General features: G+C 39.3%; 1 protein-coding gene across 1 annotated transcript in view; it reads left to right on the forward strand.

Annotated features, from left to right (window-relative positions):
- Positions 1-5,800: 5,800 nt before the first annotated feature.
- The window catches only part of LOC114049937 (putative thiamine transporter SLC35F3), a 527,549-nt gene continuing 514,944 nt past the window's right edge, over positions 5,801-18,405 (forward strand). Inside the window, exon 1 of the mRNA XM_027871411.1 lies at positions 5,801-6,026. Within this exon, the coding sequence (XP_027727212.1) occupies positions 5,801-6,026 (226 nt within the window). The remainder of the gene's footprint in view (positions 6,027-18,405) is intronic.

Raw genomic sequence — 18,405 nt, forward strand, 5'->3', positions numbered from 1 at the left:
GATAGATAGATAGATAGATAGATAGATAGATAGATAGATAGATAGATGGATGGATGGATGGATGGGTGGGTGGATAGGAGGGAGAGAAAGAGAGAGAGACAGAGAGACAGAGACACAAACAGAGAGAGTCCTTTACAAACTACAAAACGCTATATAAATGCTAACTATATAAATGCAGCTAGGTGCCTCAGTGGATAGAGTGCCAGGCCTGGAATTAGGAAGGCCTGAGTTTAAATTTTAATTTAGATACTAACTGCATGACCCTGGGTAAGTCACTTAACCCTGTTTACCTCAGTTTCTTCATCTGTAAAATGAGCCGGAGAAAGAAAAAGTGAACCATTCCAGTATCTTTGCCAAGAAAACTCCAAATGAACTCACAAAGAGTCAGAAATGACTGAACAACAAATTGTTGTTTTTATCTATTTATTTATCCCATCAATGTGCCATAAGGAAATACAAGCAAAGCTTTTTCTACTGGCCCCTTGCACATAGGTGTGGCTAATATCAGTTTAGAGAGAGTTTGTATCTTGTGGAGCAGAATAATCCCACTCAGTAGACACCAGGAGAGTCTTTGGGATCTAGATAAGCTTCTGTGAGTCTAGAGGTCAGCAGGAGTGGTGGAAAAGGAGAAAAGTCTCCTGAAAGACAGGCCTTAATCTGGCATTGCATCGTGAGAGCTAGGATACAGGGAGGACCTCCTGGGTCCCCTGCCAGACAGGGGACAACCTAGCAGAGCTTACACTCTGCAGTGAGTGAAAACTGTATCCAACATCAGAGAAAGATTTAGCCTGAGCAAAGAGGAGTTCCTGGTTGTTTTTGCAGTGCCTGAGGGAGACAGCAGTGCTAACAGCTAGGACCGAGGCAAAGTTGTAAGAAACACTACGCCAGCAGCGGATGCTGCTAGTATTTCTGCAAGAGGAGCCGAGACAGAGAATAACCTCTGACAGAGCGACTGCAGTGGGGCAATACCTGCTGGGAGCCCTGCCTAGGCATGCCTCCAAGTGACTGAGGCTAGGTGGCTTTTTGGGAAAGTGTTGTTCAATGAAAGATATCTTTATTTTTCATGGGCTCATTTGGTGATTTCTGCTTTATTTGCTCCTTGTTAAAAAAAAAACAAAAAAACAGTGTAGAGCAGTGGATAGAGGTCCTGAAGCCAGGAAGACCCAGATTCTAATCCTGCTTCTATGACATACTGGCTGTGTGGCCCAGGGTAAATTGCCAAACTTACTGCTTAGTGTTAAGCAATTAGAAGGTTCCAGCATGAATTGGTGCATGTAGTTTTCTCATCTGGGAGTTCCATACACTAGTGAAATCATAGTCCCTATTTTATCTGTCACTCTATGAACTATATTGGCAGCCAGTCTGTAGTATACTGAGGATGGGGACGGAGAAAGGGGACCACCAAGGAATGTTTCCCAGCATTCCCATTTCTGGGCTATGAACCAGAAGAGTGAAAAAATCCCTCAAAATATAACTGTCCCCTTTTGTCACGTTTTTGAAACAAGTCTTACACTCAAATCTTTTCTCTTCCTCCTCAGTTCCAACTCTTTCCTAAACCAGTTGGGAAGAAAGAATGGCAGACAGAAAGAACTGGCATGTGACTGGTGTTCTGCCGTTAGCGATCTCTGAGGAACTGTGACAAATAGGAAAGATGCTACTGAACTGGAAGGGGGAAATATCACCATTTTCAGAAAGGGGAAGATGGCGGGCGCTTCGGACAATACTCTGGCTAATCTGATAATCTCTGGCAAAATTCTAGAAAGAATTACCAAAAGATTAGTTTGTGATCTCATAGATATGGAAGTAGTTCTCATGATAAACCAGCATGTGTTCATTAAGAACAAATCATGCCAAACTAACATCATTTCCTTTTCTGACAGAGTTGACAAGTAGATCTAGAGAAAGTCTTATGGACCTAGTTAGCATATCTAGATGAGAGCAAAGCATTTGACAAAATGTCTCGTGGTATACCTATGGACAAGACAAGATCTATGTAGTTGGTGTGGTAGTTTCAGATCCCATTGACTGGTCATTCTCAAAGGTTGTTGATTAATTGACCAAGGTCTGGCTAGAGAGAGTTCCTCTATGAAATGACCCAGAACTCTGGTCCTTGGTCCTTTTCCATTCAATATTTATGTTAATGACTTAGATAAATGAATAAATGGAAAACAGATCAAATTTGCAGATGACCCAGAGCTGAAAGGGATAAGGAAGTTTTAATGGCTAAAAATCTTGACAGGGCTAGGGCATTGGGCTGAATCTAATAAAATAAAACTTAATGGGATTTTTAAAATTCTTACATTGGGGTTCACCAATTCCATTTTAGCAGTATAAGGTGGAAGAAACATAGCCATAAAACAGTTTGTCTAAAGAATATCTTGAGGTTTTAATAGGCTGCAAGTCCAATATAAGCTAGCAGAGTGAAATGGCATCTGAAAGGCCCATTCAGACTTAGGCTATGTTTAGCGATGCCTAGTGTCCAGGAATAGGGAGATGGTAATTACCCTGAACATTGCTTTAGCCAGATTTCTTGGGGGGGAGGAGGGGAATTGTGTTCAATTCAGGGCACCACATTTAAGAAGGGACATTCCTAAGCTGGATGGCAATAGAGAAAAATTGTCATGTTACTGAGGGTTCTAAAAGTCATATCATATGAAAAATGGTTGAGTGGAGAAGACTTAGGAGGTAAAGATGATTTTCATCTTCACATATTTGAAGGATTATCATTTAGAAGAGAGAACAAACTTGGTCTCCTTAGCATGGAGGAATCCCATTATCACAATCACTTTGTTTTCACACGCAATAGAAGACATTCACAAAGACTGTCTAGGTTCCTTCCTAGAATTAGGTGAATGTTATGAACAGGCAGATTTTAGATGAACATTAAAAACAACTAAAAATCAATCAATAAACATTCATTAATTACCTATCATGCGTTAGGCACTGTACTAAGCATTGAGGATACAAAAAGGGGCAAAAGACAGTCCCTGCCCTCAAGGAGCTTACAATCTATGAGGTGGACAACATTCAAATCAATAAATGCAAAGCAAGTGACATACAGGATAAATAGGAAATAATTAGCAAAGGGAAGGCACTGGAATTAAAAAGGGCTGGGGAAAACTTCCTGTCAAAGGTGGGATTTTGTTGGGAAGTAAGCAAACAACACTTCCCAGCAGTTAGAATTGTTCAAAAGCAGAATGTGCTGCCTCATAAGATGGTGAATGTTCTGTCCCTGGAGGAATTCACAGAAGCCTGGATGGCATTTTGTTGAGGGTATTATAAAGTTATTCATATTTAGGGTAGGCTGTGGCCTAGATGATGTCTGAGGTAGGTTTCTTGTTGTATAATTGACTCTATGAAAGAACCTAGAATGTCTTTATGAATGTCTTTTGTGTTGTGCGTGTTTGTGAAAACAAAGTAATTGTGATGTGATTCACTTGGTAAACTCTCAAGGACTCAAACTGTACATATTTATCATTCATCTACTTATTCTGCATAATATTCACCAGCATAGACTAGTGAATAAACAATTGATCTGGGATCCAGGAAGATCTGGGTTCAACTTTCATCTCTGACATACTGAAAGGATGAAACTGGGCAAATCACTTACATTCTCTATGCTCTAGGAAACTCTCTAAGCCTATGATTTTCAGAGGTGTTAATATGCACTGGCCAAGAGAGTTTTCTCCCCCAGGAGTTCTCTATAAACTGAAATCATACCTTCAGTCTTTATTCCTAATATTCACCAAATGAGGTGAAATGGGGAACTGAGAGGCATAAAGGCAAAATGCAATCAGCAAACATTTATTGCAAAAAGGTGGAAAGGCTGACATAGGTATAGGATGAAGAGGTCTGTATCACCTTGCTGTGAATATTGCCAGCTCCCATTCATGAGTTCTTCCTGGAACCTTCATTTTGGTGAAGGGCTCAGACCAGTCATCCCTCATTCTCCAGATTTACCCATCTTGCAAATGCTCAGGTACCACTCTCCCTCCCCTCTTTTCCACTTCGCTTCTTATGTGTTGTTTTCCTCTATTAGAATGTAAGCTTTTCGAGGGCATGGTGTCTCTTTTCTTCTTGGTTGTATTGTGTAGCCCCAGTGCTTAGCATAGTGCCTAGAACATAGTGAGAACTTAATAAACGCTTGTTTGTTGTTGACTGTTCATGATATGTAATAAATGTTCGCTTCAGCACATTGACATTACTTTTTGAAGAGAAAATCGAGCTTAAAGTGAGCAGGGTAAGCACAAACTGAGAAGTGAGGGGAAGAGAAAATAGTAAGTATTTGTTATCTGGTTAGAATGTAAGCTTTCTGAGAACAAATGCTGGCTTAGCGATTACTACTAAGACGGACATAGGTCTGCCAGGACATTTAGGCAAAAGCAACTTCATTCATTCCCTATTTGCATTATGGTGTCCTTATATATTCCACAATTTGTGGGCCTTCAGGGTTTGGTTTTATGAATATAGAAATGGATTTTGGTGATGGTAATTTTTGTAACCCATACCAGTCAAAGGATCAAATCTTTTCCATAAGATGACAAATATTACCAAGTCAAATTTTATGTGATTTGTCTAATTGCAAACTGAGGGACGGGAGATGAGCGCTCTGAAAAGGTTGGGATGATGGGCTGGGTAGGGCTAGGTTGAGCTGAGCTGGGCTGGGTTCATCGTAGAGGTAGAGGACGCAGATGGGAGGGGGAGGGCAGCAGCGCCCCCGCCTGGTTCCCTCTGCCGGCAGCGAAGGGTACAGTCACCGCCCGGCCCCAGGTGCCACTGGAGCGCCAGCTTTCCTCCCCTCTCCCTGCCGCCTGCACGGGGCTGTGGGGCTGGGAGCGAGCCGGGGCTCCTGGGGCAGCAGCATCCCTAGCAGGGCAGCTGCTGGCTGGCCGCAACCTCCTCCATTTCTCCGAAGGCGTGCGCGAGCTGGGGACTTAGTCCCCTGCTGTCTGGATCTCCCCGGACGCTCGGAAGTCCTCGGGTTTGGAGAGGAAAGGTGACCGGCTAGGAGGAGGGAGCAAAGGAGGCACAGGGACCAGCAGAGCCTCTCTTCTGCGGTTCTTGGCTGACAGCCCTGGCCGCCAGAGAAGCGCATCTCCGCTTTCCCCCTTGCCCCTGCGGCCGGTGACAGCCCCCGCCGGCAGCATCCGTCTGCCTGAAGTCTGGGAGCGCCCGGCCTCTCTCCGCTCTTCCCTATGGGGATCCGAGAGTTTCCAAACGGCGCACCCAGGGGCAAAACCATTGCGATGTGAGTAGCGCCAGTGGACAGGAGCCTGGGGAGTACAGGACGGGGAATCGCCCCCGGGGTAGGGTTGGACAGAAGGCCACCAATGGTTTCTCTTTTTTGTCACCCTTACGCCTCCCCATCTGTTCGTGGGTCAGGGACAAAGAGCTAAGGGAGAAGGTTGAATCAGGCACCATTTAGAGAAGTTGTATTTTCTTTTATTTTTTATTTGGCCCTTTCCTCTCTGAGATCTCAATGCCCAGAGACCTGGTGTTCGATACTCCCACCCAACTCATGCTCCCCTTTCGACGCAGCAGAAAGGACTTGAACCTGGTGCTTGCAGGAGAAACAGGAGTGGAGACGGAAAGGTGACTGGGGTGAAGAGGGGAAGGGAGGGAGGAAGAACGAGTAGCCCTTCTGCCTCTACCTGCATGTTGGAGGTTTGGGGACAGCTCCCTCTCCTTCCTCCTCCTTCATATCGGCTTATAGGATTCATTTATTTCCTTTCTTTTCTTCCTCTTTTCCCTCCCTCCCCCTCAACTCCCTTGCTTGGGAATCCCTGCTGGCTTCAGCGGCATGAGGAGGTCACCCGACGTCAGCCCCCGGAGGCTGTCGGACATCAGCCCCCAGCTCAGGCAGCTGAAGTACTTGGTGGTAGACGAGGCGATCAAAGAGGATTTGAAATGGTCCCGATCCGTGGAGGACCTCACCAGCACATCAGCGGGGCTCACTTCTATAGAGGAGCGGATCCTGCGCATTACTGGCTACTACGGCTACCAGCCCTGGGCAGCCAGCTACAAAAGTAAGACTGCCGCCTCCCTTTCACGCTACTTTCCCATCCTCATCTGTCCCAGCCACAGGCATCAACTGCAGACTCAGCATCCTTATCCAACTTTTCTGAAAACAGTTGCCTCAGGCTAACAGCTTAGGAAGGGTTGTGGGGCAGGACTTTTTACTTTCATAACCAAATATCCTAAATTCCTTAACTTATATTTGTCTATCTATACTTCCTCTCCCCCTAAACCCACACTCCATGCTCCAGAGAATGGAAAAAAAAAAAACGTTTGGTGGAAACCAAAGAATTAATTAATTCAGAATTCTAAATATGGTGGGCATTGTGCATCTCAAGGGCAGGATGTGTACTGATTCATTTTGTGGCTGGCAGCTTTCGGTATTTAGCCAAATATTAGCTCCTCTCGCCATATTTATGCAAGGTGAATTTAGGAGTGACAATTTACACCTAAGCCTTCCTTTGTCCCCAACCCTTATTATTCTGCTGAACTAATATTTTACTGTGTTCTAGTTGTTGACATGTGGTCTCAGCAAGATGGATAGCTAAAGCTATGTGGAAGTCAGTCAATTACCATTTGTTAAGCACTTGCTCTGTACCAGGCACGGTGTTAAGCATTGGAACATTTGAAACTTTTGTGGGTACCCCACCTGTTTTCTTTGGTAATATTTTAATTTACCAAATTAAGATTACCCACATCAAATTTAATTAGCTGGTCTTTCCTATCACTCAGGATGGGAGACAGTGACTAAAAACAAGTGTAAGACACTAGTAAATCTGGTCATAGCCTCTTGATACACTTTGATACAGCAAAAAGAAGATTGGCACTTGTCTCCCCAGTATGAAAAAGTAGGATGTAGTCACTGTTTTAGGGTTATGTCTAAGAGTTTGAAGATTTCTAAAGACATTAATCATCTTCATTGTTTGGACTGGATAAATGTTCTATTTGGTTCCTAGGAAATAAACTCAGGCTTTTGTTCTTAATCATTATAGGTCCTTAAAAAAAAAAATTCTATCTTTATATCATTCCTAGTGTCCCTGTATGCTGGTAGTTGTCTAGGTTAGTAATAAGACATCTGCAAGAAGGAGCAATGAAGTTGAATGGTTTCTTTTTTTTTTTTAAACAAGAACCATTATGATTGCATCTGGGTCAAAATAAGCCTTGTATCCTCTCACACCTCTTGTCTACAAGTGCTAAAAAACTTTCCTTGCTATGTGGGCTTTATATTGTATGGAAGACAGGTGAGGAAGCAAATTTGCCTTCCTACCTAAAAAGTCAGACACAAGGTGGAAAAAATTAAGACACATTATACATAGGTTTCTGTTTGGTTGCGTGGTCGTTTCTTTTTTTTTGTTTTTGTTTCCCGCTCCCCCCCCCCTGCCCCAGGTGACACAGGCTTTGCTTCTCTATCTGCTTTCTTTATTACTGAAGGGATCTCCATAAGATTGCAGACTTTCAGGACTCATCTGCTCTTTCCCTGAAATCATAACACTGTTTTTACTTTTCTAATTCTTCTTGTGACCAGCACAATTTGCTCCTTAGAAAAGGAATACTATATTACCAACGTCTGTGACTTTAGATATAAAAGAGTTCCCTTCTTGAAGTGAAACTGTTGCTTTTGTGCAAATACACTTAGAAATTAAGTCAGTAAGATGGCAGTAAAAATCTCCTGTCTTGTATCATTAAAGTTATTATTAAATGCAATTTTATTCCCCTCTAGTTGGAGATATTACTGACAGATAGAGGTAGCCTGGCATAGTAGATGAAGAGCTGTCCTGTAAGTCAGGAAGAATTGTATTCCAGTTCCACTTGCCTTTTACATGTAACAGCTGTGTGACCCTGGAAAACTCATTTTTTTCCCAATTTTTTAAACATATTTATTTAAAGTTTTGAATTCCAAATTCTATCCCTCCCTCACTCCCTCTGATGGTAAGCAATCAGATATAGGTTACACAGGTGCAATTACGTAAAACATTTCCATATTGGTCCTTTTTGTACAAGAAGATTCAAATAAAAGAAAAAAATGAAAGAAAGAAAGTGAAAAATAGCATGCTTCAGTCTGTATTCAATCAATATCAGTTCTTTCTATGGAGGCAGATAGTATGCTTCATCATTAGTCCTTCAGGATCATCTTGGATAATGGCTGAGAATAGCTAAGTCATTCATGGTTCTTCATACAAATTGCTGTTACCGTGTACAACATCCTACAGATTCTGTTCATTTCACCATGCATCAGTTCATGTAAGTCTTTCCAGGTTTTTCTCAAATCATCCTGCTTGTCATTTCTTATAGTACAATAATATTCCATTACAATCATATACCATAGCTTCTTCAGCCATTCCCCAATTGATGGGCATCCCTTTGATTTCCAATTCTTAGCCACCACAAAAAGAGCTGCTAGAAGTATTTTTGTACAAATAGGTCCTTGGAAAACTCATTTAACCTCTTAATGCCCCCAGAATCTAAAACTATAAGCTGCAGAGAATGTGCCATCTACATTGGTAGAGAAGTGAGGCACTCGAAGTTTCTTTACCCATGATTTCACTGGCATGTTCCAGATTGACAGATCATTCATTAATGGATTAAGCTGTAGTGGTTGTTGCTTTATAAATAAACCAAGTTCATTCTACTCTTCCTTTTCCTGTGAGAATAATTGTTTATTTCAAGATATTTTCTTTTTATAAAAATGCTTTGGGCAACAGATGACATTTTGATTGAATTAATGATATTTTTAAGTTTAAAGTTGCAAGGAATGATATTTTATTAATATGCCCAGAGAGGTTTCAGGTTACCATTCTGGCTTGTTACCATTGCTACTTAAGTAGGCGGAAAGGTTTATGTATTTCTTGTTTTCTGCTATTTACTTTGATTGTAGTTGCTGCTGCTGTGTGTGTGTCCGTGTGTATGTGCATGTTTTAAAGCATAGATATGGATTGTTAAAGAAATGTTAATCTTGCACTGTCCTGATTAAATTATAGAATGCTTCAAGCCTTCTCCTTATAATGAGCTTGTCAATCCAAGATACAGTAATAATTTAGACTTCCTGACATTCATCTTTCAGAATTTTTTATCTCTGTCCCAGCTCAAGAAGTTGCCAAGTAACAGTTTCTAGGCTCTGTTTGATAGGTGCAAATCAGCTGGTTTTTATATGGAAAAAAATTACTCAAATATCAGTTACATGAGAAATTGTATGTGCTTATATCTTTAGTTTCTTATATTAGGTGACTCATAGTTAAATAGGGCATTCACAAACAGGTCAAAAACCAGGTTTCCTTTAGTATTCCTCAATCAATCTACATAAATAAGTGACATCTCTGTGAGAATTATCATAAAAAGTCCTAGATTACCTTGATTCTAAAAGATATATACTATCCAGGTTACTGGAGCAGTGATTAAACTGCATACTATATAGTACTGCATAGTATATGGTATGGATATGCAGAGGACCACGTTTTGAAAGCCCTGAAGGGCTAAGAACCTATGAGGGTCCCGATCTGCCTTAGTCTGAATTTCTCTCTTTTCTCTTATCTCTCCGGGCTGTTGGACCAACAGACTCAGTGCACGAAACTCTTTCTCCCCTCCTCTTATTACCTAATCCAGCTCAAAACTGATACTTTAAAATTACCCCCCCCCAAAAAAGGGCTAACTCATTATTGTTATCTTTTATTGCAGTGTGATATATTTTAGAATCAGGAAGTGTTTGAGCTTGAATACCCCTATTTTAACAACTTCCTGTCTTCCCACTCATTATTTTCCTTCTTTTGCCAGGGAGAGCTAAGTGTCTCAGTGGATAAAACTTCGGGCATGATGGAGACAGGGTAGATCTGAGTTCAAATATGACCTCAGAAACTTAATAGTTGCATGATCCCAGGCAAGCTTCTTAACTTCTGTTTGCCTCAGTTTCCTTATCTCACAGAGTTGTTATGAAGATGAAATGAGATAATATTTACAAAGCCCTTAGCACAGTGCCTGGCACTATATAAATATTATTTTACCAGAACTGTTAAGACATAACAAAAGTAATGACCAAGAGTTCCTTCTTTCCTTTTTTCCTTCTCTGTCCTCTGGTGAGGATGCTAATAGATAATGGAATGACTATAAAAGGTAGTCATAAGAGGGACAATACATACTGAAGTGCATATATATGTATGTATGTATACACATATATATGTATATATGTATATGCATATATGTATGTATGAAAATATATATTTATATATGGTACACAAATTGAAGTTCAGTGAGTATTAACCAGTCTGATACTTTGGATCATTTCTTATGGGGCCCAGAGGGTTTTTTTTTTTCAATCTTTATATGAATGGTAATAACTATGTAAAAATAAAAGGCATCAATAAAATACATTTGAATTAAATAAAATAAAATGATATTAATGTATATGAAATAGCATGTTTTAATATAAGGGGCACTGGATTTGAAGTCAAAAGTTCTGGGTCTAGATTCTGGCTCTATTATTTATTAGACTAAGCTCCTTGAAGGTAGGGACTTTATTTCTTTTTACTTGTATTTGTATCCCCAGTGCTTAGCGTGAAGCCCAGCACGTAGTAGATGCTTAATAAATGTTTATTGACTAATTATCTGTGTCATTTTGGGAAAGTCCTTTAACTTCTCTCAGTCTGTTTTTCCACTTAGAAAATGAAGAAATTGAACTTGATCTAGGACATTTTGATTTCTTAATCCTATGATAAACTACATAGTATAAATATGCCTTTATTTAAAAGGAAAAACAAAACTTCCAAATCTTAACAGCTACATCAAATTAAGAAGTGAATATTTATTTTAATAAAGGATTCTTTGATTTCCAAAAGACTTTGTACTAGGGATGGGGGAAAACGTACATTAAATAATGAACTAAATATTTTTATAGTATGATTTTATTCATGAAAAAATTTTCAGGAACCTAGTAATAAGTTAGGTTATATGTGTGTCTGAATGTACAGAACTGTTTCTTAGTGACGATCTGTATAGACATCACCAAGGCCCTGGCTTTAGGGCTAGCCCACCTTATTCAAGTTTATTCTCCCCAGGGCACCAGATTCTCCACTTTGAACTGATAAAAGAGACCTTTAGACAAAGGATTTTTAACCTTCACTATCTTTTAAACTTCTTTGACCCCTGAATTCCAATTCAAGTAACTGAAAACCTTCCTCTGGGTCTCTGAGTCTATTTGACCCCTTGGATTTAAAGATCTACCACATGCAAACCTTAATTATGCCCCTATCTTATTTTCCCACTGCTGTAGTATCTTGGTGTCTGCTTCTAACAACTACTTCTATCTTTCCCATAAATCTCCCATGTCCACCCACTCTAGACTACAAATTTAGAAATAATACTAAAGGATAAGGTAATTAGAAGTGCATAGAAATAAAACCTACCTTCTCTCAAGCTCAGTAGCACCTTAGCTTTCTTAGATAATCTTTAAATAAGAGTTTCTAATTTTACTCTGCTTTTTTTTGGAGGGGGGAGGGGTTGGATCTCCATACTACTCAATCTATCATCCTTGCATCCTCAGGATAAAATGGCATCTTTCCTTCCATAACAGCTCAACCTGATTCAATAAGTAAATCAATAAACATTTATTAAGCACCGACTACGTGCAGGACACTGTGCTAAAGACTGGGATACAAAAATAGGCAAGATATTCCCAGCCCTTGGGGAGTTTAGAATCTAATGGGGGGAGAAAACATGCAAGCAAATCTATACAAAGCATACTATATACAGGATAAACAGGAAATAATTAAAAGAAAGCACTAGAAATAAGAAGAGTTGGGAAATGCTTTTGGTAAAAGACAGGATTTTAATTGGAACTTAAAGAAAGCCTGAAAAGTCAATAGGCAGAGTTGAGGAGGGAGAGCATTCCAGGCACAGTGAATGGCCAGAGAAAATGTCCAGAGCATTTTGAGGAGTTTCATTCACCAGAGGACATTCTAGATAGAATCCATAGCTCTATTTTAGAACCTAAGGCTCTCAGCCAATCAGGAAGCCTCCTGATGTCATGTCAGACTTGAAATGCTTCAACTGTATAATCAATTCTTTAACTAAATTCCCCTTCCCTCTCCCTCAAGAGAAAACCAAGGAGATAAAAATGGGCAAATATATCAGAGTGCCTGTCACCTGAAAATTCAAAATCCAACCCAACTCTGAAATCACCCCCCAAATTCCCAACAGACAACACTTTTCCTTACAATGCACTGATTGACTTTGGTGATACTGGTGAAATTCTAGCAAGGATGACTCAATGGTCCTAGAACTGTGAATTTTTATACATACACATATCGATATAATCTCAGGATTGGAGTTTTTTGAAGGAGGAGCAGAATGTGACATGACTAGACCTATACTTTCGGAAGATCATTTTGGTAGCAGAGTGGACGATGGACTAGAAGGGGGAAAGATGAGGCATGGAGAACAATGAGCAGGCTATTGAAACAGTCTAGACACGAAGTGATGAGAACCTGCACCAGGGTGGTGACTGTGAGTAAAGAGAAAGACGTGTGTATGAAAAATGTTGTGAAAGTAAGAATGATGATAACTGGCAACAGATTGGATAGGTAGGATGGGTGTGAATAAGGTATACCTAGGTTATGAATGACTAGGAATATGGTAATGCCTTTGAATCTCATAGGAAAGTTGGGGAGAAGAGATGGTTTGAATGAAAAGATAATGAGGTCTGATTTGGAAATGTTCAGTTTGAGATATCTACAGGGCATCTAGGCCAAGACGTCCCACAGACATTTGGTGATGTGAGACTATAGCTCAGGAGAGCAATTATGGCTGAACATATAAATCTAGAGGGCACAGTGGTTAGAGTGGTGGACCTGAAGTCTGGAAAACTGGAGTCCAAATCCAGCTCAGACACACCCTAGCTGTGTGACCCTGGGCAAATCATTCAACTTTTGTCTGCCTTAGCTTCTATTCCTATTTGTAAAATAGGAATAATAATAGCACCTACCTCCCAAGCTTGTTGTGAGGATCAAATGAGATAATATTTGTAAAGGGCTTCGCAACCCTTAAAGTGCCATATAAATACTAGCTATTTATATGGGATGATGAGATTACCAAGAGAAGAAAAAGAGGATTCAAAACAGAACCTTGGGGGACACTCATGTTAGTGCATATGAGCTGTAGGAAGTTCCAGCACTGGGGACTGAGGAATAGTTGGAAAAGTAAGAAGAGAAACAGTGTCACAAAAACCTCCAGACAAGAGAGTATTCAGGAAAAGAAGGGAGAAAGGTACAAGCATTTAGTAAGCACCTACTATGTACCAAGTGCTTTAGAAACATTATCTCATTTGATCTTCACAACAACCTTATGAGGTAGGCACTATTATTCTCCCCATTTTATATATGAGGAAACTGAGGCAGCAAAAGTTAAATGACTTACCCAAGGTAACATATCTACTAAGTGTCTGAGGCCACATTTGAACTCAGGTCATCTTGATGGGCAAGCCCAGAGCTCTATCCACTGAGTGACTGACCATGTCAAAGACTACAGAGTAAAGAATAAGGAAGATTGAGAAAAGGTCATTAGATTTTGCAATTAAGATGTTGTTTTGTCTCTCCTTTCTAGAATGCAAACTCCTTGAGTGAAGGGGTATTTCATTTCTTTCTTTCTATTCCCAACTTCTAATGCAGTGCCTAGAGCTTAGAAAGTTGAAGTATACATCAATTGTTTATTATTTTCAATTAAATCACATAGTCTAATCCCTATCCTTGCTACTATTACATTTTCCCCACTTTGTTTGATGAATCCAAGAGAGAAATAGACCAGGGACAAAATGTTCTCTTCCTCTTATTCATTTATGTTTAGTATTCAGATGATTGCACAGCTGGACAAAGTGACTAATTTTTTTGTTTGTTTGTTCTTTGTAATTGGACAAAAATGTTTTTGGTGTTATGATGATGACGCAACTCAGGATGGACAAAGACTACACAGCAGAGTGTAACAGGTCCTAACAAGCTGAAAAGACTTCCAGTAGGAGCCGGCAGCATTGTCCTTCATAGAGCAAACTATGTAAGGTCTGAGAGGTGGATCAACGGATTGATTGGTTGATCTTAGAGCACTCTGAAAATTGGATAGGGCTTTTTATCTGCATCGGTGGAGGGAGTATCTATACTAATGAATATTACTAATGAATACAAATGAAATCATGGTTTCTTAAAGTAATAGTGTCAATAATAATAGATCTCATCTGATAGGACCATTTCAAGTTGTCTGATTGTTTTACACACACATTCTTGTTGAGCAGTAAGGGACTTTAGTGACAATGTCATCTAGGAGTCAATGATCCTAATCTGTCCCCATTGCCTGTTTTTCATATGGTCTACCATCTAAGAATTAGATATTATTTTAAAATGTAAAAAATCATTCTTAGCTGGTAGGTCATACAAAAACAGTCAGCAGTCTGGATTTGGCCCTTGGACTATGGTTTGCTGGCCTCTGATCTCATCCAGCCCTTCAGTTGAGGAAATTAAGGCATAGAGAGATTAAATAGCTTGCCCATCACATCGACAATAAGATAGTAAGTGGCAGAATCAAAATGTAGACCCAGACCCTCTAACCCTAAACTCTTTGCATTATACCACATTTTTGGATATTCCTTCCACTTCCATTCCTAACCCATTACATTTCACCGTTGATTATGTAAACATAAACTAGGGTATGCAAATATGAAAGGGAAAACTGACTAGACAATGAAGTTTATAGTCCAAAGGGAGAAATTGTATCAAGTTCAATAACACAAATGGCAACCAAGAAATCAGATGTTCAAGATGCTTCCAATTTTAATTTCTCTGGTAATATTATAAAGGATTTGGGGAAGGGGATGGTGAGGGAGAGAAAATCTATCTTAATACCAACCCTCTGCATAATTCCAGACTAAACTATGAATGTAGGCCTCTGACGTGGATGCCAGTCGTGACTGGATCAGTGGCTAACGGTTTAATTGAATTCATGGAGAGCAATTTCTTTTTGATTCTCCTGAAATAGTAGAGGTCAGGCCAGCAATTCAGAGATGGCCTAGTTGCAAGAGATTTACAATTTGGTTGTAAAAGTTTATTTTAGGATGAAACTTGTCATGTGAGAAGGAAGGTTTAAAGTATTTTAAAAGGGAGAGAAATTGAGGCTAAGTGGGGGTGGGGAGAACAGAAAATGAGAGCAACAACATTTTCTGGGATATCAAGATCTCAGAAACTGAAAAGTTTTATCCTTAAATAAACTTTCTTTTAGACCTTGAGGAGAGATATTTTATTCTTCATTGAAAAATTTAGATGACTAAATTGGTGGAAAAATCCTATAAATAATAACCATAATAATGATGATAATAATGATAGCATTTTATAGCGTCTACTATATGCCAAACAGTGTGATAAGTGCTTTACAAATATTACCTCATTTGGTCCTCATAACAACCCTGGAAGGTTGGTGATATTACTGTCCCTTCTTTGTAGTTGAAAAAACAGTAAAAAATAGAGGTTAAGTGACTTGCCCAGAGTCACACAGCTAGTAAGTGTCTGAGGCCATATTTGAACTCAGGTTTTATTGATTCCAAGCCCAGCATGCTATCCACTTAGCCACTTCTACATATTATGTACCTAAATCTAAGCAAAGCATCACTTAGCCACTTCTACATATTATGTACCTAAATTTAAGCAAAGCATTTGACAAATTCTCTCATGCTATTCTAATGGAAAAGATAAAGAGATATGGGCTAGAATGAGTGTTTAATTACATAGAATTGGAACTGGTTGAATGACTGGATCCAATAAAGAGTCATAAATGATGCAGTTTCAACTTGGAAAAAGTTTCCAATGGAGTGTGTGCATCAGTGATCTGTGCTTGACCTGACACTCTCTAGTATTTTTAACATGAAAAAGAAAAAAAAAAATTTTTAACAATGACTTAAAAGCATTAATGACAATTTAAAATTTGAAGATAACACAGAGATAGGAGGGCAGGTATCATATTGGAAGTTAGAATCAGAATCCAAAATGATCCTAAAACATGAGATCAAATATAAAATAGTAGCATTTAATAGAGAGAAATGTTTGTCTCCAGAGGACATAACTAGGAAAAATGTATTGAAGTTTAGAAATAAATTTTAAGTTAAGGTCAAGGGGAGAGCTTTCTAAAAATTACTTATCCAAAAGTGGAATGGGTTTCCTCTGGATGTAGACCTCCTCAGTGGAAGTCTTCAAGTGAAGACTGGGCAACTGGATAAATGACCACCGAGATCCCTTCCAACTCTGACTTCAGTATTTTATTAAAAAGTGCCTCAACAAGCTAAATGATATATCATTAATATCCACTTGTCCTTATTTTTGCAACTGATAATATTATCAAAAGCTACTGATTCTCTTTTCATATATATGCTACAGAATGTAGGTGATCCACTCTTCCACTTTCAGATAAGTGTTTCATCCTATCTTATTCGTTTGTTGTTCAATCATGTCCGACGCTACATAACTATATGGACATTGTCAATGCAGTTTTCTAGGCAAAGATACTGGAGTGATTTGCCATTTCCTTCGCCAGTGTGTCTTCATTTTACAGATGAGAGATGAGAAACAAATAAGAGTTAATTAACTTGCCCAGAATCTCATGACTAGCAAGTGTCTGAGGCCAGATTTGAACTGAGATCTTCCTTACTCCAGGTCTGGTGCTCTAGCCCCTATACTGCCTAGATACTCCAACTGGTTCATAAAAATTACTCAAAAAGAACATTTGTCATAGCACAGTGGAAAGAACGTTGAGTCTGATGTCACAGGATTTAAGCTCAAATCCTTTTGATACTAACTATCTGTGTCCCTTTGAACAAGTCATTTAAATTCCCAGGGCCTCAGTTTTCACATCTGAAATTATGGGGTGAACTAAATAACCATCGGTCTCTAGCTCTTTGATTGTATGTAAGCCTTTCTAATTCCTGTCTCGACATAATGTTTATAATAAATCCTTTTTGTTACAGTTTAAAGTTGTTTTTCCCCTTTTTCTTCACCCAAGGAGCAAAAGTAATATGAAAATTTAGATTTAATGAAGAATATTTTTTTTCATGAGGGTCATTGATTTTTAGAATAGAGTATTGAGAGAAGTTCAGGAAGATTATTCTTTGGAGGGATTCAAAGACAGAATGCTTCTCGTTTTGGTCATTTTAAGTGTGGTCCTGCCTTGTGATAGGATATAATCACAGTTTCTTCAGTAATTATTCCTTTCCAACTCCTCTTTCCCATACTGGACCACTGAAAACTTCAGTTGAGTTTTCTAGTAAGTGCCTGCATAACATCTTATACAGAGTGGAACAATGACAACTGTTAGGTCTATTTAAGTCAGTTTGGTTGGAATCCAGAATATTTCCCTATGGCTTTCTGTTGCCATTTGTGTGATGGTTCAGGAGTTCATTACTATATGACAGGTGGGTATGTGCACTTAGAATCTATACCAGGCTTTGTCGCATCAAATGTCATTGCTGCCTTTCTAGGGATTCTGGGCCGGAGGTTCATGAATGTGAGTTGTAACATATTCCCTAGATCCCTCCGTACAAATCTCCCTCCAAAAATGACTTAGACATTCAGGAAAATAGATTCTGCCTTATGTTGGCAACGGGGGGTGACTATAGCACTGCTCCTGATCTCCAAATTGCTTTGTCTCTTTGTGGAGGCCTGTCAAACATTCAGCTTTCTGTATGGATGGATAGTCAATGAAAGGCATTTCTGTTTCAATGCTTCATTTGCATTTGTAATCTCCTCAGTATGGACCATTCCTTTAATACTGAAAAATAAATCCAAACTATGCTTTTTTGTCCATTTCCTCTCACAAATCATCTGCAGAGGATCTATACAACTCATTGTAAACCTTTCTCTGGGTTTCTTAACATTCTGTGGGTACCAGTCACAGAATGCAAACTGTCCATCTTTTGTTCCTCACTTACACTGTGATAAATGACCCACCCCATCCCACTTTCTCAATGATAGATGATAAATTTTACATTACTTCTTGCACAAAAGTCAATATGATAAGCCCCAGGCAGGGGTGTGTTCAAGGCTGCATGGACCAGCTTGGTCAATCATTAAATTTTCAATGTGAGTATTTATATCTTAAAAACTGGCAAATGATACATATCAGGGCTTGATTTGTTATATTGTTGATTGTTGATATTTAAGCAACTGATGGAGAAAATATTAATAATGCAGATCAAACTTAAAAGCGTCTCATGCATACATTTTCTTGTTCAGAGAGCTGGTTTTTAGACATTTATCCATATACCCTTGATCAAAGTCTAATTGTGTCTACCCTATGTTTCTCCATTGCCCTTTGGACTACCTCAAATTTCTATTCTTTGGAGATTGTAGTGTTCCATGATGGACAGCCAGATAGCAT

This window comes from Vombatus ursinus, unplaced genomic scaffold (assembly GCF_900497805.2).
Source record: "Vombatus ursinus unplaced genomic scaffold, bare-nosed wombat genome assembly UNPS02014798.1, whole genome shotgun sequence".
Classification (NCBI taxonomy): domain Eukaryota; kingdom Metazoa; phylum Chordata; class Mammalia; order Diprotodontia; family Vombatidae; genus Vombatus; species Vombatus ursinus.